We start from the raw sequence: 20,019 nt of genomic DNA, 5'->3' as shown, positions 1-20,019 counted from the left end.
AAAGAAAAGAAAAGAAAAGAAAAGAAAAGAAAAGAAAAGAAAAGGGTCTCCTGAAAACTGATTCATTCATTTTGCTGACTGGTCACGCAGATAAGATGCAAATGAAGAACTCTAAAACTACAGAAACAAAAGATCATTACTGACCTCTTTCTGCTTCTAATTTTGTTGCATTCAGCCTCACAGTCCCTCCCTGCAACTCACCTTTTGCTGGCTTAGTTCCGGCCTCCTTCTCTTTATTTGGTTCTGTGTGGAAAGTACAAGCACATTTTTAAAAGCGTCTTAAAGAAAGCATTTCAGTGTGTGATGAGTAATGGGATGGAGGGTGGGAGAGAAGAAATTAATGACAACAGTACAGGTCACAAATGATGCTACATATTCATGCTGTACGTGAGTTATGAATTTGAGAATGATAATGTAAAATCACATTAAACTTTTAATAAAAGCAATTAATAAATCTGATCATTTTGAAAAAAGTACACAGAAACATGCAGTACAGATTTTGTCAACATATGCTTTGCTATGCTGGGACTGTGTTAAACACGCTGGTGTGGAAGCAAGTATAAAATGTAGGTCACTTCATGTTTAGACCCCAAAAGGGACTGACTTTTTAAGGAAGTTTGAACCAGGTAATGACTCCAATTGTTTGGACTTCTCAATAACATTATAATAACGAGTGAGGGTATAAAATCTGTAACTGTAAAGTAGCTTCAAGGAAAATACTTTGGTGCACGTACTAATCTCCTAGGTTGAGCTGAGGGGCAAAAAGTGCAACACAAGAGCAGTAACACCCGATTTCGTCAACTGAGACAGACCATCTAGCTTGCTCCTCTCTGTCCAGAGTCATATTAACTTAGGTACCTGCAAACAGTGTATGACTTGGGACATACATAAGAAAAGAATTATTTCAAGCATGAATTCTCTTTCTTGTACTGATGAGCAAAGGTCTGATTCTTGGTTAACTAATAACTTACTTAGCAAAGTTTGGTAGGAGAGTTGTTTTAGAAGCAGGAGGTCAGTATTATACGATGGATATGGAATATGCTTACGCCGTCATAGGGGAAACTCCAGAGGGGCCCAATGACGGCAACTGACCTGAAGAGCAGAAGGGAAAGGTTATGTCTGTAGTGGCCTGTGGGGTTTCAGTGCACTCATACTGTCAAAAATAACTCTGTATGTGCAAGGAGCAAATATCCCAAAGAAGAACATCCTAAGAAGAATGTCCCACGTCTATACTGGCTGAAAGAAAACTAAACTGAGCTTGTCCCTATTTGAACTCACATGGTACTGAGCCTGCCTCATCCATCTCTAGAAATATTATTGGATTTAATGGTTTCTTGAGCTGTGAATCCAGTGTCCTTAGCTGGATAAAGGGGCTCCTGGGAATGGCCAGATTTCTCAAAGCGCCCTCCTGAAAATGATGTCCAGGATGGTGAGCTTCATAATCCCCTCATCAATTGCCATACAAAAAAATCACCAGCGACTGAGGCCTATTTGTTTCTGCCTTCACCTGGACCATGGTCTGCAGTGGCCTTTCACCCCTCCCTTCACACCATATTGTCAACCAAAGAAACCTTTGCTAGGTCACAGACTGCCTCGTGAGGTTCTCGTGGTGTTGTCCTGTGTTTCAGTCTAATGGTTGTATTATATCCTGTTGTTCTCCAGATTGTATTCTATTTTCTACTTGGTTGCAAGCAAACTGAATCCAGACAAATGTGTTCTGCTTAGAATTCCAATCCTGTTCTTTTCCTTAGGTCTGTGTCAACATGCAAGCAGGCTTCACCTGTCCTGTGAAGTAGTGATGCCCACATCCCCAGGCCTTACCTCAACCTTCCAATGAGGGCAGGAGAACTCTGCACTCCCTGTGTTTTTGTTGCCACCTGGTGGACAACAGGGTCCTAAGACGGGAGGAGGGAGCCTCAGAGGCCACCAAACTGTTGGGAAACCATTTCTCACTCAAGGTGCTTGATGGTGCCATAGTTCCCGTGGGCAGGAGGCTGCTCATCCTCTTGGCTGAGGAAGGATGCATTTCCTCCTCTCACAACAAAGGTGTGGGCTTCGTTTGCCTTTAGCTCTATGTGAGAAAGTGCTGTGAAGCCTTTACCTCCTTCATCCTCTGCGATGCTACAACGGGACATAACACCTTGGCGTAGCTAGGAGGGTGTCGTGAGTATATGACATGCCATCCAAATCAGATCAACATGAGGGGACCACATAAACACAGTGTATTACTACTACTACTACTACTACTACTACTACTACTATTACTGTAAACTCATTGAAACTGTGCTCATCCAACTTCTCCATAGGAGTTAGGTTAAAACTCACAGCTCCAGTGGAGGCAGATCATGCTGGGATGGACGTTTTGTATATGCAGCCCAAGCACATGAAACGGTGTTTTTACTCACCTGGGGCTGGAGGTGGGGGTGGAACTGGGGCCGGGGCAGACACTTCATTTTCTAGAAATGAAATGAATAGTGGAAGTGTTAGTCTCGCTTCTCACAGACAGCAGCTACCTTCCCCAGCCCCAGGCTACTGCCACTCCAGGGCCAACACCTGCGCACTAACGAGAGGGGTGGAGCAGCACAAGCATCAACCTGCAGCCAGCACACACTGCCTTTGGAGGTATGGTGTGACACGAGGATCTAAATGGTATTCTAGAACTTCCCAAGGGCTACTGATGGAGCATAGGTAAATTGGGGATTCAGGGGGTCTTTGGCAGTTACTTATCCCCTCAGACAGCAGACTGAGCAATTAATGGCATGGAGCCTGTTTTCTGTTTCTGGAAAAGTGGACAGGACACCTTTCCTATATGCATGGATTGCAAAGAGGATGAGACGAGACGTTGTGAGGAGCATGTATGTGCCTTCAGGCCTCCAGGGCTCACATTCCATTTAACCTACAGTGAAGATGGTCTTGGTAAAGGAGAGCCCGCTTTCCCCAAAAAGCAAGTGTCTCTGATATCATCCTGCCCTCATGAGACATATGTCCCAAATGGTGACACAACCAAAGTCCCCGGGCTCTGCAGAGTCTCCTTCTACCACAAGGCAAACCATGGCTCATTGGGAAACAGAATTAACCCCTCTCCCAGTCGTTTCTGGGAGTGCACATACCTGGAGTAGATTTCTTTCCTTTTTTTATATTCATTCATTCATTCATTCATTCATTCATTTGAGAGAGAGAGCGAGGAGGAGGGGCAGAGGGAGAAAGAATCTCAAGCAGGCTCCATGCAGGCACAGAGCCTGATATGGGGCTCAATCTCACAACCCTGAGGTCATGATCTGAGCCAAAATCAAGATTCAGAAGCATAGCTGACTGAGCCACCCAGATGCCCCCTGAAGTCGACTTTTACTTACACTTATTCAACTTTTTGAGAGTTTTCGTTTTGAGGTTTTATTCCTGGCTTGGATATCCAGGATTATAGAGTAGTCTGGCCATGAGTTCTTTTAAAGGAACTTGTGCTAATGAGTACACTATGTCAAAGTAGCTAAAGGCATAGCCCCTGACCCAAAGGCATGGACTTTTCCCCGTGGCATCCCCCTGGATCCCCTGAACTGGGAATTAAGTGACGTGTGTATGAATCAGCGTCTCCTACTCTAGGGCAGGAAGAGGCAGCTAATGATGTCGATCTCTCTTAAACTCACTTCCTGCTTGGTGAATATCAAAGAAAATTTTTATTCTATAAGCACCTGGGATCCCAGGGGCTTCATCTCTGTTCAGATCTAGGATGTTTTACTTGTATTCTCCACAAATGGCTCTTTCCAAGCAAAGAGAATGACAGCTCATATCAGTGTGGCCCAAAGGTCATCACTACGTGTAGTCTAGGCAGGCTGGAATGAGCATCGAAGAACAAGTGGACTGCACCCCAGTAGAAATCAAGAAAAGAGCGACATGGGGCTGTTGGGAGGCCACAGCATCTTCCTATATCACTAATTTTTTTGTGCTCAGTCTAAACTCCAACTTAAAAAAAAAGAAAGCCATTTTCCTTCAGATGACCATAAATAAGTATGTTACTACTTACTAAGGAGGGAGAAAAATATAAAACCAAAGGAGAGAACACACCCACTGTTCCGGTGGAAGGCAATGTGGTAGGATGCAATGTAGACAGAAGACACGGTGAAACAAGTGGCCCCGGATAGCCTCGAGGGAAATGTGTTAGGTTCTTCACCATGTCGACAAGGATCTGCAGTGCCAGCGTCCACCAGGAGACAAAACCCTAAGTCAAAATACTTTATCTTCAGAGATCCGAGTGCAGAAATGGAAATCTCATGTTGACCTCCTGGCTTGGGGTGAGCTGCTGTGGCACACAAATATCAGGACACCGAGAGCAAGAAGCCAAATTCTTTAGTGTACTCTCTTGGATGGGGTCGTCGTTGCCTAATGCCCGGAGACCTCTTCCTGGCTCTCCCTGCAGACAAATTTCTCCGCGCTCTACTCTCTTTTCCCCACAGCTGCAGGGATCACTGTGTTTCATCCCGATATTCTACCAGAAAGGGTCTCTGGGATCTGTTTGGTGAGGTCTACACTCTTTGCCATCACCAGTAGGCACGTCCTCCTTCCCTCCCCTTTAGTGCACCCTGGTGGCCCCCTCTGTTCTACAGCTGGTTTCTTGATCCAACTTCTGACCTGTTGAATAGTGATGATCTTTTCCCTGACAGACCTTTTGTTTATTCCCTGAATGTGACTGCATCAGGTAGACCTCAGTTAGAATCCTGACTCTAGGCCTTATTAGTGGCGTGATCCCAGGCAATCCCTTCATCTCTATGGACCTTGGTGTCACCATATGCGAAATAACAACAAGATGTTAATGTATGTAAAGTGCAAGCACAGGGCCTGCAGGTAGACAGAACTTTATAATTTGCAGCAATAACTACTACCTTTGTGTTGTCAGTCTTGGTCTATCTTTTTGACAATTCTCGGAGCACTCCCAGAGCCAATTTTTCCCTTCTGTTCCCCTCCCTTATTCTCTTGGCATTCGGAACCACATGATAATACACCTTTTATTCACTAATTATTTTAAAATTACTTTCCATTTTTCTCAGTATATCTATGTTTATTTTCCCTCTCAATGGAACAAGGACAGGGATCTTTCATTCCTTTCCTATTTCCCTAATACCTCATTTTGTTGTTGAAAACCCATTACATGCATACTGAATAGATTTAAAAAGAATCAAAAGACTTCATTGATGATCGTGTAAGTACTATCACATCGCCCATGCTTTCTCAACATCTAGGTAAACAAAAACCCATTTTTGTAAGGGAAACTGTGGTTACTTAAAGTCTTATTTTGGAAGTAAGGCCAAGAGTGAATTCTAATCAAAAGATTAGAATCAAAAGAATAAAAGAGAAATATTTTGGGTACTGAAACTGTAAATGTGATCTGAACATGAATCATCCATTTCCATGGTGTTTGGAGCACCGTGTTCTATGCAAATGCCCCCAAATAAAAGAAAAATGAAAATTTAAAGGGCTTAGTTCAACTTCCAACAAATCCACAGAACTTCAATCATTAGCAGCCAACTGTACTATAGTCAGAACCACAGAAATATTACAGGATATTAATGCTGATGTTTTTAGAATGAATGTTTGCAGGAAGTGGAAGTAGGAAAATGCACGTCTGCCCAATACTGGAAGAGCCAAAACTTTTCCTTCTTAAAATCATAGAAACCTTGTCACTTTTTAGCCAGTGGAGGAATAAATAAGTAATAACCACATATAGGCTCCCACTGTGTGGAGGACGTAGTGTCTGTTAATGTCTTATAATCCTTACAACTTTCTGAAGCCAGTGCTTTAATTAAACCCACTTTGTAGATGGTAACGGAGGCTCGTGGAGGCTTCACAGCTCTGCCCCAGGTCTGCCTGCCCCCGACCCTGGGCTTTGCTACCTGGAGCTGTACTTCCCTTGCTCAGCTTTCATACTTGTGGAAGCACAAGAGGGTTGATGGACTTTTGAAAAATATCCCTCCATTCTTCCTAGTGAATTGGTTGGTCTTACTGCCATGGGCACCCAACTTCCTGTGGGTGTTCTCCTATCTCTAAGAGTGGAATGTGCCTCAGAACCTCATCTATGCAGGGGAAATAACAGCATGACCTGTCTTAAGAGCCATTGGCTCATCATCATTTTGCTCTGACACACCTGTGAGAGCTGCACTCTTATCTCGCTAGGGATTTGCCTTAGCCCTAGGTGTGGGGCTGCATCATGTTAGAACAGGCTTGGAGCTGAGGTAGGGGCTGAGGAAGCAGAGGAGGTAGGCCCCTTGCTCTCCCACTGTAAAATAGTAATAATAATAATTGGTGTTGATGACGTTCACATGCATTGCTGAGCTTGAACAATGGAGACACAGTGACTAGGGAATCAGTAAATCCTGGTAGGGCAGAGAGGATAAAACGATGAACTCTCCAGAGTCTTCAGTTCTCTGGGACAGAAAATGCTGGCTGTCCTAGGCCTGGAGAAATGGCGCATCTGGAACGGTGAAGGCCAAGCAGTGAAGGACCTGGCCTGAAAATGCACAATTGCAGCATAGCACCCAAGGCTTAAGGGAACTTCTCGCGCATCTCTCACCCCAAGGCATGTCTGTTACCCACAAGCACCATTGGCCCAGCTTCACCCCCTCCTCTAAGAGCCACTTGCACATTCCCCAGACTCATTAGTTGCCTCTGCAACAATAACTCCCTCCCAACGACTTCCACAGTGCCTGCTGAATGGGGCCTAGAGGAAGAAGAACCCTGCGACCAGAATTCCCTGAGCATAAACGCATTATACATCTCACAGGAGTGGATGCTTATAACAGTGGCTCAGACGAGATGCCTGTGTTTGACAGGCTCACAGGTTCCTGGCTCAGTTGGTGGAGTACGCACAACCCCGACACTGGGTGTAGAAATCACTTTAAAAAATTTGGGTGGAAGGGGGGTCGCCTGGGTGGCTCAGTTGGTTAAGCATCTGCCTTCAGCTCAGGTCCTGGTCCTGGGGTCCTCGGATGGAGCCCCCCTTAGGCTTCCTGCACAGTGCAGAGTCAGCTTCCCCCTTCCCCTTGTGATCTCTCTTGCTTTCAGTCTCTCAAGTCAATAAAAAATCTTAGAACACATTTTTTAATTAAAAAAAAGAAGCTCACAGGTAAATGAACTACTCTTTTCTATCATGTTAGCTTTGCTTTCTCAAAACGTTTGAGACTCACCACCTCTATCGTCCCTCTAGAAATTGCTGTGTGCATATGAATCACTTAGGGAGTTGGTCAACTGCAGATTCTGATTCTGGGGGTCTGGGGCAGAGGTCAAGTTTCTGAATTTCTAATAGGCCCCCAGGTGATACTGATACTGCCAGTCCACACACCCCACATGTTAAGTAAGAAGGCTCAGTCTATGCCCTAAATATCTCCTAATCCTGTCCCACTTCAAATGTGACTGTGAATGGTAAAAGGTTTACAGTACTTGGGGGACTGTTCCTCTCTGATCACAAGCTTCTTGAGGACAAGGCCCGTCTCCTCCTCCTTTTTAAATTCTGCACAGCAGGTGCTCTATAAATATAGTTGACTGGCAGACTGTTCCTACCCACACAAAAGCCCCTTCTCCTCGCTGCCAAGAAATCAAGACCCATCCGCTGGCACTCCAAGGGCAGCTTTCTTCATCCGCGTTACCCACAAGGAACACTATGTCTCCCACTGGCGACCCTTCTGCTGGCTGGACGCTGAGAGGCACTTACCCAACCCCATCATTTCTTAACAAGGGCAGGAGAGCAACTAGGCTAGAGTTTTGGCCCTCAGTGCCGATACACCCCTGGCCTTTCTAAGGAATTCCCCCTTTCAAAATCTGGGCTGCATTTCTTAGCAAATAACCCTCCATCAGCCATGCCAACTCCACTGTCAACAAGCTTAGCCCTGTCCAAACCATCAGGAGGCACCAGGCCTTGGGAAGCTCTCCAAATCTTTAGATTTAGAGTAAAAGGCTATTTACTGAGGAGATACTCTGCTATACTTCGGCTTCTTCCAAAACACAAAGGCAAATTTTGTAGGACGTTTCTGCCAGGTGAATAAAGTCAGATTTTCGTCTCCCTCTTCCGTCCTCTCCCATTGCTGTCTTGATTAGGAAACACACAGAAAGTATGGATCAAAGATATATAAGTTGCTGTGCTAAGCTTCTTTTTAGTAAAAAGAAGCAGCTCAGAAATGCAGAAAGTAATAAGCCTAAGGAAATATTTTTATGGACAACATAAAAACTAGCTAGATTCTGAACTAGCAAATAAAGCTACCCCTTTCCTCATTAGGCAAGGACGGGTGTTCTTTGATCCTTTCTCGTTCACAGAGATAGACTTTCTCTCCCTCTGCAACACTGAAATGCATTCAAAGGGCTTGATCTATTTCTGGTGGATTTTTCCTATGAGCACCTACTGTAAAAAGCACAGGTATGCCACCAATGGCATGTCTGCACAGCGAGTGCCAGGGCCTCTAACTGACGGGCACTGGTGGCAACTAGTAAACAGACAGCCCATAGGTGACCTCTGTGCTCTGCTGGAAGACCAAAGACCCAGTAGCTCCATACATGGTTTGGCTTTCCCCTCTGCAGTCTGAACCTATTTTCCATGATCAAGTGCTCCATGGTCAGTGATTGAAGGGGGAAAGAAGCCTTCGGTCTTAGGAGGCATTATTAGCCTGCCTCTCTCTATGTATGGGTCTCCACACCAAAATGACAAAAATGTCCCAGCTCTCTGCTTCCCATGGGCCCACTAGCTCATAGAACACACTGTTTGACTTACTTAAAAATATTTTATGGGCTCTCAGATGCAATGCAATCTAGCCTCTTGCTAGTATGGAGAGCATAATTACAACACGTGAATATGCTGTCTAGGATGGAAAAGACAGGAAGAACACAGAATAACAGTGGTTGTCACTGAGTGGTAAGATCATAGGTCTTTTTTTGTGTGGCTTTCTTTTTGTGACTTTTTTGGATAAAATAAATGTGCTAAAGCCATCCTTTGGTAATTTGGTGTGCAGAAGACTGTTAGGTTATTCCTATTATTTATTCTCAAAAGCACACTCTTGGTTTGAACAGTCTACGTGAGTGCTTTATAGACTGTAAACATTGCGGTGATTGAGGCGCTATCTGGCCAACTCCTATTTTTGTCACTTTTGGTAATGTAGCAAATTATCTTTCTTCTTAGGTTCAATAAGCTAAACACTGTCTGGCATATACACTGTTGATAGTGAGGTTTGGCTCTGGTGCATGATGCAGCCTAGACCTCATATGCCCAGCAAAATGGAAACTGCTTTAATAGAAAATATTATTTGCATGGAGGTGTTAATAATACTTAGAGAAGTTTTGGTTAAACGAACTATAAGTGTCGCCAAAAAATATCAGCAAACACAATGACAGTGCATTTGTACAGGTTGTATTCCTTATGCATCGGAATGTAGATTTTGGGCATAAATTAATGTTTAAATGAACATTTTCACAGTTAAGTTATCTTCTATTTTATTCATCATGGGCTGTGGGTGTGGATATCTTATACTTTGGGATTTAGGAAATTAGACATTTTTTTTAGACTTTTTTTGAAGGGAATTTTTTACTGATTTATAATAGTGATTCTTCAACTATGGTCTGAGATTCTCAAGAGCTCCTGAGGCTTTTCTGGGGAGTCTATAAGGTCAAAACTATTTTCATAATAATGCTAAGACACTATTTGCCTTTTTCAGTCATATTCTCTCATAAATATGCAGAGGATATATAATGTGTGATGACGTCGACACTCCGACAGCTAATACAACGTGCACTGTGTATTTTTTATGTTTTAAACATTTATCAATTTTAATTCCTAGTATAGTAAACATTGACAGATATAGTGTGTGTAAACAGACACTTTTTAGTTTCTCAATAATTACTAAGTGCCAATGCATCTGAGACCAAAAAGTTTGAGAAACATTTAGAATTTACGGTAAACCTTCTTAAAAAAATATTTTGTGTACATGAACTTTAAAAACAAATTAACTCTCGTCATATGTCTCATTTAGGAAAACTCTTTAGCCTTGGTTAATAAAATGAACAAGGCAGTCAAAACAAAAGCCATAAATTGGTTTGGTGGGCTGAAATAGAACTTACTCTCCTGTGTGTATAGTAAGAGAGACGAGAGGACACTGAGGCCTAGTATCACCTCCCCTGTTCAGAATTCAGCTCTCTAGCAACCTCACTTGTCCAGATAACAGCTGCTTACCAGCCAACTTAAAAGGGTCTCCAAAATGCAAAATGGATTTGTGTGAAGCTCCTCAAGCCTCGTGCACTAAGAGTGCAAGTGCCCTACTCACAAGAGAGCCCACCTGGGTCCTCAGCCAGCCTGGGGACTGGGACCAGGGTGAGGCAAGCCTGGACCAGATTCAAGGTGGCACTCTCTCACAAGTGCCAGCAGCATCTGAGGGTGAGTGCTTCCTTAGACACAGGGCTCCTAAACGCTTCACCACGCAGGCCCATGCAGGGGTGTGCAGGACCTGGCCTGGGGTCCACAGCAAATAGCAGAGAAAAGAGAGGGCACCTGCAAGTACTGACCAACAAGAATAATGAGAGAAGACAGCAGACTTGTAGCAAGGGGTGAAACAGGAGAGCTGTGGAAAACTGGACACAAGTTCAAAACACAAATAACATGAACCCATTTAATACAAAAGCAGATAATTTGGGCTCTCAGGATGTCACATGGAACTCGAACGGACGTTTATCATTCAAGGCAAAATTAAGTTAAATGCAACAGTCCTTTGTTTCTAAAAGCCAGGAGTAACAGGTTACATTTTTCGGTATGCTTCTTTCCAAATTGGTAGAAATAATAAGGCTCAAGAGCAAAATAAACTCATCGCTATCCAAGAAAACCAGCTGTTTCAGGCGCTTCAGTCAATTAAATCCATTTTCATTTACTGTGGTGGAATATTGCCAGACTGTATTTGAAGGTTCTGAAGAGATGAAGTCTAACTGTGCATCGAGGATGCAAATTTTCAATGACTCATTATTCAGCTTGATGGAATTTCCCTGAACCCACAGGATTTTTCCCCCCTTCTAGTCAAATTGTTCTGATGTTTTTCTAACTGCACATGTTTCAACTTCCAGATGTTATTTCACACAGGAAGAGGATTAAAGTAGGGTTGGTATTGCACAGCAACAGGGAGCTTCTCACCGTTCACACAGGGCTGGGTGAAAATAAGGTCTTTCACTAAGATCTGATGAATTGTCTCTTTTTGCATGATTCTTACTGTATTTTGAAGTAAGAATCAAATGGGGGTTGGAGTGGCATAGACAGGGGTGTTGGTGTAGGGAAAATCTTTACTCAAACTGTATAAGTTTAAAATTTTAGTGCAGGTCACACGGAAAAAGCAGGTCACAAGTGAAAGTGATTCAAATTGTTAACAATCTCCCCTTTTAGTCTCTTATTATGTCTTTCCCGGGGCGGGGCGGGGCGGGGTGGGGGGGTCTGTTCCTGGGCAGACCATCACCACGATCATACTGCTCTTATGTGGTTATGTGGTTATCAGATAAATCCCCTAAAGGCCTTGCCCCAAGGCATTGCTGGGCCTCACATTGGGTGACTTTTAAAAATAGAGGAAGGACAGGCCTGCTGCCAGGTGGGGTCATAAAAATAAATTCCACATCAGTAAATGCAGTGGCACTTAGTCAATCATATCCATATGTGGTCATGGAGAGTTCTTGATGTGAATATTGCAGAAATACTCAGACCTGAGGAAAGACCCCCACCTGCTAAAAGCACCCCTGGTGGGGAGAGAAATCTTAATGTTCCACAAACCCAAGCCTTTCAACCTTTGGTGGTGGATACAATTACACGTTCAACTGTGCAGGGTGACTCTTTCATCTGAGTGGGAAAAGGCTATGCTCCCACCATGGAACGGTGAAGAAACAACTAGTTATCTTCATCTGTTTAACAACTGGAGACCCTGGACATGACTTATTTCAATGGGAATACAACAGAGGCCCTGCAGCATAGACCTCTTATTTGATCTGGGCTTCTGTGGGTGAAAGCTAAGATGATTTACAAGTAAAAAAGGAAATATTCATGGTGGTGGCGATGATGGCTAGGATAGCAACAGCAACTCTTTGGGGATGTATTATAAATATTAACAATACTTATTAAATAAATATTAAGGAGAGGAACAGGGGTTGTTACGTACCTTACAGGAGTTGTTACATGTAGGTGGAAATACCCTCAAGGTTTACGTTAAGGGGGAAGGCATTTAGCACCTTATACTGCATTCTGAGTTCGCTGTTTTAGGAGGAAGATATGTAAGTTCTTATGTGCTAGGTCCTGTTCCGAGCTTTTTTACATTATTTATCTTATTTCCTTGGAACAAACACCTAATGGGTTAAGTAATATTATTATTCACATTTCACAGAGGAGGAAGCCAAAGCATACTAAGTGTGACTAACTCAATAGATGGTGCTGCTAGAATTGGAATAGTCTAGAATGTTCTATGAATAGTACATTTTGTTCATGTCACGGCATTTAATAATGAATATTAGTTAATATGCATAATGAAAAAGCCAAAGTGCATACTATACGCAGAACTCTAAAGTCCAAATATATCTAACTTTAAAAACTGAAAAATTAAAATGAAGAATTATGTGAATTGGTGAATTTTTAGTTATAAGGAGAGCATTCCATTGCAAGATATATAAAATTTTGTTAAATGCAAAAGCTTATATCTGATACAAGCAAAGAATGCCTGAGGAGTTTTTTTGTTTTGTTTGTTTTGTTTTGTTTTATTCAGGAGAGTGCAGAGAGAAAAAGAGGCAGGGTGTACACCGGCAGAGGGAGAAGCAGGATCCATGTAGGGAGCCCGAAGCAGGACTCGATCCTGGGTCACCAGGATCACACCCTGGGCTGAAGGCAGTGTTAAACCGCTGAGCCACCCAGGGATCCCGCCTGAGGAGTTTAAAAAGAGATTTGATACTATTTAGAGGGAGAATTGAATGGTTTTGGGGAGAAAAAAACATTTTCTAGCCTAGATTCTTGTAAATATACAGTATAGGTCAGAAAAATGAATAAAACAAAATTATAAGATCTAACACCTGACATTATTAAACATAAATTTAGGTGTTGTATGGATGTGCCAAATTGGCACATAAAAAGATTCTTAAGGGAGTGTAAAAGGGCAAAAGACCTATCAGAGTGGATTTCGGACTTGAAAGGCATAATGAAAGTCAAATTACAGTTAGCTTTTTATGAACTCATTTAGAGAGAAATAAGCATGAGATTACATGATCTTCATTTGCCAAATTGACCACTTCACGTCCCAGTCTGATGGAATCTAAAGCTCTACTCCGGAAATGCATAAATAATGCATTGCCCATAACATAGGAATGGAAAACCCATAAATAATCTGCCCCGTGAAGGGGAACATCTTGAAATTCGGCTTGTCTGTCGGTGCAGCTATCCAAAATGAACTCTTAACCCTTTTGGAAGCTAAAACGGGGCCCAGCCGCGCAGAGGACAGCAGACAGCATCATCTCTTTGACAGTTAGAGGCCGTCTTTACTACAAGTTGCGGGGACCGAAGCCCCATTCTCTCTGGTTATGAGACAGTTTGCATACTTAGAGGAAGCTGAGTGATCAAGTCTTTTGCACAGTTTCATATTCCTTAATCACTACGCTTTCTGATTTGAGGAAACTGCTCTTGAGTAAGCAATGGCTAGTTCATGATTACCGTGTCAATCCACAACTGCCTTTCTGCATATTTGGGGGGTTTTCCTTGGGTATCATAGGTTGGACCAACAAGGACTCCAGAAAAGACATCTGTTCCTGTCAAGAACTGACAGGGAATGAAAACAAAGAAAGAAGACATGGCCATATCCCCTCAGGTACACACATAAAATAAGAACTTTCTGCTTATTTTTTATTGCTAGAGCTTTCTTTAATCTTGTTCTTTATTACCTAACACACCCAAGTATGTCTAGAGATGAGGTCTAGAATTACCAGAAGTCATAGGCTGCCAAGAGTATTTTCTGTCTCTTAATATAGGTTTCAAGACTAATTAAGGAGGAGTGCAGATAAAAACAGTAATTATTAACAATAATAAAAATTCTTTTCTTTGTGTGCATAAAGAGCCTACAAGTAAATTTTGGAGAAAATAATTATAGAAATTTCAGCAAAAATAACAAAAATGCTTTCTGGGACAGTAAAAACCACAGTACTGATTTTCTTTCATGGCAGTTTCATCCCACAACTCTCTAACATTTTTTAAAAGGGACATATTTACTTACAAAGGCATTGCAGAAGCCTTGTTTTCATATTTGCTCAGGTTTTGCTCAGGTTTATTTAGTATTATGCCCATGCATTTCTTTTCCTTTTTTTCAGATTTTACTTATTTATTGATTAGAGACACACAAAGAGAGAGGCACAGACACAGGCAGAGGGAGAAGCAGGCTCCCTGCAGGGAGCCCAGTGCAGGACTCAATCCCAGGACCCCGGGATCACTCCCTGAGCCAAAGGCAGAGGCTGAGCCGCTGAGCCACCCAGGAGCCCCTGCCCATGCATTTCTTAAAAGTGACTTCAGCCGGGGTGGTTTCTTCAGCATTTATGTGAGATTCGGGGCTCCTTTGAAATTGCTATAAGTAAGGAACATGTGACTTGTGTGTCCATAAGTTGCCTAAAATAAAATGTTTCAAGGCCATGTCTCTCGTCCAAAATACAGGGAATCATTGAGGGAACAGAGGCTTGTGAGTACTCTCCTTTTTCCGTTCTTTTGGGTCCCTCAGAGCCGCCTAAGAGCCCAGCTTTTTCCTTTGTTCACTTCAGGACCTGCTTTATCACTGACTTTGCTGTGCTTTGACAGGCCTAGGGAAGACTTGTTCAGATTTACTGGATGAGGAGCAAGGATACAACTTGTTTTTCCAAAGTTTTTTTAAAGCGATATATTTAGGGCGCTTGAGAGGAAAGAATTGGCCAGTCCTTTATTTATCTTCCTAACAGGTGCAGCCCGGGCAGTCATAAAAGCAGGCTACTGAAAAAGAATGATTTTGCCAAGTATTAAGCCTCTGTGGTGTGCATTTGCCCCAGAGTATTCCTTCTTGCAGCAGAGAGCTCAGATCTATACCACCCATCTCCCGTACAGCATGGCAGAGGGTTTTCGGGGGTGAGGGGAGGAATTATCATGGCATTCATTCAGACAACTTCTTTATTCCTCATCCAAATCTACAAATTGGCCTAAATGAACCATTTCAAATTTGGAAGAAACCAACTGCCCTTCATAAAATAGCTCCTCCTTCTTTCCCATTCTTTCCCTTACTTCCTACAAATTAACTAGTCTCCAATTTGAGCAAAATGTAATATTCGACATGTAAGATGATATTTCCCCAAACAAATTCATTTTGGTGTTTGAAATCGGCTATCCAGTCTCATGCAGGTAGAACCTGAAGGTCAAGGAATGAATATGAGAGGGAGGTTTGCCATCACTAAGTACCTTTTCTGATGATGACTAAGCCTTGGACGATGCCTAGAAATGAGCAAGAGGTAATGAATCCTCCTCTACATTCAGGATAGGTTGGGGTAGAAGTTTAAAATGGTATGAAATCTCTTGGGACCAAGAAAGAAAGATAAATTAAAGGAAAAACTCCTATGGACTGAAAGAAAGTCTTTCCCCATTACCATGTTCCTATCTATTCCTACTGGAAAAGGCCAAGATAGTTTTGGCAGATAGATCTTGTATGTTGATATGACATAAAGGTCTGTAGCAATAAGGCCGTATCTTTGATTCCCGAAGCTATCATAATGGTCTCTTATGGCTGTGGTCACAAATAAACCTATGTTTTGTCATATGTTTGAGTTTTCAAGAAGAGATCTTGCATGGAAGATGAGAAGGTTACAGTGTTTCTCCCAAGGTTTTATGGATCACACCAAGTGCCAAGGAGGACTTTTGCCTCTTTCCTATGAGTTAAGTACATGAAATATACTAGTGCCTGATACATCACATAACAAAAACTCAAATTCCTGTTAAGGTCTCAACCTGGTATGTTAGAAGATAATTCTTCCAGGTCCTGTAGATGCTGACACTTAATAACTGTCTAAGTATCTTAAAGAACCAGATTTTAATGATTACCTACTGCAGAGATAGAATTCTGAGGAAATAACTCTCATGGGTTTAAAAGCCATTCATTGTATTTTTAAACTATTAGAGATTCTGCGACAGAAGAATCTTCTAATTTCTAATTAGAAATTTTCTAATTTCATGTTGATAAAAATCACTCTTTGACAGGAAAAGAGAAATTTGTAGTGAAAGGTAATTCCTTTACATAGTAGACCCAGAGGCAATGAACCATGAGGGCTTTTAGAACAGACACTATGCTGTATAGATCTCTGAAATCCCAGAGACTAGCTTACAGTAAGAGCTCAATTAACAGTTGATACACAAATATATGTACCAGTAAAACATTCTGGGAGATTCCTACAAACCTGAAACTTCCGTCCACATCCTGTTGCTATTTGATTAGAATAACTTAATTTCACTAGGGCCTCAGGCTCTGCATGAAGCCCGAGGGTAAGATAGGCCTTTTATTTGGAACTGACAGCACACATACTATAGTTCTCTGATGAATAAATATACAGTTGATGAAAGTGGAGAGGAGGGCAATGGGAAGTAGTCACTCCTTAAATGTAAGCTTTCCTTCTCCAAAAGGGGTTACTGAGCCATACAGAATATTCTCAATCATCTAAATCAGGACTGTTGACTAGCTACTTCCATTAGACTTCCTCCTGAAGGTCCAAAGTTTCTCTACCTCTTTAGAAGAATTTAGTTCTCCCAAGACACAACAGGAAGCTGCCAGAATTTGGCCACTGTAGGTTGGGAGGCAGTTAAGAGAGACATCTTTTACAACTTCAGGTGCTGAAAGCTCAGCCTCTTTTGAGGACTTGCCAGGTGCTCCTGGATGCTAGGCCCATGTACCCTATCAAGATTCACAGCGAGTGGTCATGTCCTTCCTGGGCATGCTTCTCCCAGCTGGACAGGAGATGTAAGGCTATCTATGGGGACTAGAGGAACCTGTCCCCTGGGAGTGCTCCTGCCTGTGGTTTAAAATGACTCTGAAGAATTGGTTTGGTGGCATATTTTATTCTTGAGGCTATCTTCCAGAAGGATGCTTTTATGGAACAAAACCAACTCCAGTGAAAATGAAATCAGTAAGGACCAGGGTCATTCCTGAATTGCCATGCTCCTTACTCTTTAATGGAAACAATATTAAAATGCAGTGATTTCACCAGGAAAATGGTGTAAGGGGCAGTTCCTTTAAGAATCAGTTCTTCTGGCAAAGAAACAAAAATTCCTGTACTTCCTCAAAGAACTTTAAATATATCAGTAACCCTCTTTTTATCCCCACTCCTCACCATCCAAATTTAAACTAACCAAAGAATCTATGAGTATACAATTACTGTCTGGGGTGGGGGGACTCCTACACAGAATATCAACAGTGCTTTTATAGCAAAAAATGATCATGGGGACTTTGGCATCTCTATTGACTTATTCAAAAAGAAAAAAATAAAAATAATTTTTTTTTGGGTGTAGGGATACTGAAGTTAAAGATCTTCCTCTAAAATATCATGGTCTCTAAAAACAATGTGGGTCAGATTGAGTTGTCAGACCAAGAGTAAAACTGTATCATGTCTAGCAACCAGAATAATTTAATTAGCTTTATAGGCTCGCCATCTGTCATCTTATTTATTAGTTTTTCAGCTTGTCATTTTCAATTGAGCATTAAAATAACCCATGCAAATTCACCCACTAAACACAGGATAATTAAAACAATATTCTGTCCTTAAGTCGGGAAACACAGAATGCATTTCATCCAAATAAACCTTGAAGAGGCTAGTCAAGTGACAGATCAAATAAAAAGGACACTTAATACACATGTAAATCATTTGCATTACAAATAAGACACTTTAGCAGGGGTTGGACTCACTGCCTGATAGTTGGGATTAAGTTCCCATATTAATGCATGCATTTGGTGTGGTTATTTCGGGTGGAAGACTTCATCCATCAATGCCCTCCACCACTAAGTAAAGCCAACCTGTAAACTGATCACTGCAGCCTGTCAACACTGGTTACTTAATTACATGAAGAAAATATATCTCAAAAACTTTTGATAATTTGCTAGTATTTCAACATTAGGCGCAATCTCTAGCATCTTTTTCAAGGTTCTTTAAAAAAATGGTTAAAAGCAGTTTTAAGAATTAAAATTGAACATACTAAATACTATTTTTATGTTTCCTGGTCATCTTTTTTTTTTTTGCTTTTACTTGCAGAAGTCAAAAGTAAAGATTCAGTTAGCATTGATGAAGACTAATATGAATGAAATAATATCTTAAAAAGGTATTTCCATTAAAAATTAAATTCAATGTACTTGTGCTGTTACTTTGTGTTTCTCCTTAGTGATGCAGTAATTTCTAAATCCAATTTATGTATGCTACTAATTAGTAGTTTTTAAGAGTTGATATCTTCATAGAAAGAAAAAACTGTTTATTGGAGGAAACATTTCTTCTGATGAAGAACATTGTCATATTTCTAGTGTGATTATTTTTAAAAGCCTATATATTATGAATATGTCTGCAACAAAAATCATTAAAGAACACAATCCAGCAGTGATAGTCAAAGACATTCTTTTAGTTGTCTGATCTTTTTTTTTGTATGCAAGAATTTAGTGACATAATAAATAATGAAGTTTAAAACGCACCGATAAAAACCAAAAAATACCTGCATCTGTATCTCTGTATATTTGAAATACCTTCCCATGAAAAAAAATAGAGCAAATCAGGAAATACTGTCATAAATTCTTTTTTGAAACCTTGATCAAATTTATTAACTAAGAAAGCACTGCAAGCTCCTCCCACCACCCCCGAATCACAAATACATGGTGAAAAGTTTGTGACGAACCCAAGAAAATATGCCTGAAAATGCAACCTATTCATCATAAGCAATCAACCATCTTTCAATCACACTCTGAGGATCCCTGGCAACCGAATGATAAAAGTATAATTTGATCGTTGTAGTCAGTACCCCTTCATCAACCATCTGTACCAGGTATCTTTCCATGGTCACACTCTTCCTATACTTGCCGCCTGGCCTGTTTATTCTCAAGGACCTTTCCTGAAATCAGTGATTCCCTTACCTCAGTCTGCCTAAGAGGTCAGCATACTTTATTGAAAAGGACAACAAAGAGATTTAGGGATGAGTCTCACCCTCCTTCTTGGTGGGTTCTGGCATGACCACAGTAAAGTGTTAGCCTCCGAAGAGTGTCTTCCCCTCCGACAGCAGTTGGCTGAGACCCCAGGAGCGGCAGAGAGTATGCAGGTCGGCGGCGCGACAAGCAGCTGGGGCCAAGCGCAGGGCTTTTATCCGTGGCGGCCCCGCCCTCCCCCGGCCCCAGGATGCTGGCACTTGCCGCCGAGGACCTCTCCCGCCTCCGCGGCTCACCCTGCTCTCTCGCCCACGGGGAGGAATCTCCTGTGCATCTCATGTGGCTCTGAGAGCACCTCTAACTTTCTAAATTCAGCTGCAGCTTCGTGTGTCTTCTTACTTTTCTCCGTCTGCCCGACATGGGCATGTGTCCACTCAGGAGTGCTAGTTGGAGGGTCAAAAACTAAGTTAAAAATCATTATATGCTAATCCAACGTACACCTTGGTTTCCACTAAGATTACAAGGAAAAAACAATTTCCGTTCTCAGAGGACAATTCTGTGCTCCCATTAGCTTTGCGTATTCATCCGTTCTTAATTATTGGTGTTAGTTTTCTTTTTCTTTTGCACTTATTTAAGAGAGGGAGCAGAGACAGAGAAAGCAGAGAGAGAGAGAGAGAGAGAGAGAGCACAAGTTGGGAGGAGGGGCACGGGGACAGGGAGAAGCGGTTCCCTGTGGAGTCTCCATCCTGGGACCCCCAGGATCATGATCTGAGCTGAAGGCAGGCATTTAACCAACTGAGCCACCCAGCTGCCCTGGTTTTAATTTTCTTTCCCATTTTTATTAATATGTTAATATTAATGTGTCACACCAAATTTCTTT

The 20,019-nt window shown here is 41.9% G+C and overlaps 1 protein-coding gene across 16 annotated transcripts in view; it reads right to left on the bottom strand.

The window, feature by feature from the left end:
• The window catches only part of MYBPC1 (myosin binding protein C1), an 83,701-nt gene extending 64,185 nt beyond the window's left edge, over nt 1-19,516 (bottom strand). For 12 of the 16 annotated variants that reach the window (XM_072724699.1, XM_072724704.1, XM_072724698.1 and 9 more), the window contains exons 1-3: nt 19,201-19,505; nt 2,406-2,456; nt 202-243 (exon numbers count right to left, since the gene is read on the bottom strand). In XM_072724699.1, the coding sequence (XP_072580800.1) occupies nt 202-243; nt 2,406-2,456; nt 19,201-19,225 (118 nt within the window). In that variant the 5' untranslated portion in view covers nt 19,226-19,505. Of the gene's footprint in view, nt 1-201; nt 244-2,405; nt 2,457-19,200 lie in introns of all 16 variants that reach the window. The other 4 variants (XM_072724705.1, XM_072724707.1, XM_072724712.1 and 1 more) reach the window with 2 other exon arrangements.
• Between the last annotated feature and the right edge of the window lie 503 nt (nt 19,517-20,019).

Source organism: Vulpes vulpes, chromosome 10 (genome assembly GCF_048418805.1).
Source record: "Vulpes vulpes isolate BD-2025 chromosome 10, VulVul3, whole genome shotgun sequence".
NCBI classification, from domain to species: domain Eukaryota; kingdom Metazoa; phylum Chordata; class Mammalia; order Carnivora; family Canidae; genus Vulpes; species Vulpes vulpes.
The sequence above is the reverse complement of the archived record's forward strand: the minus strand, read 5'-3'. Positions and strand labels throughout refer to the sequence as shown.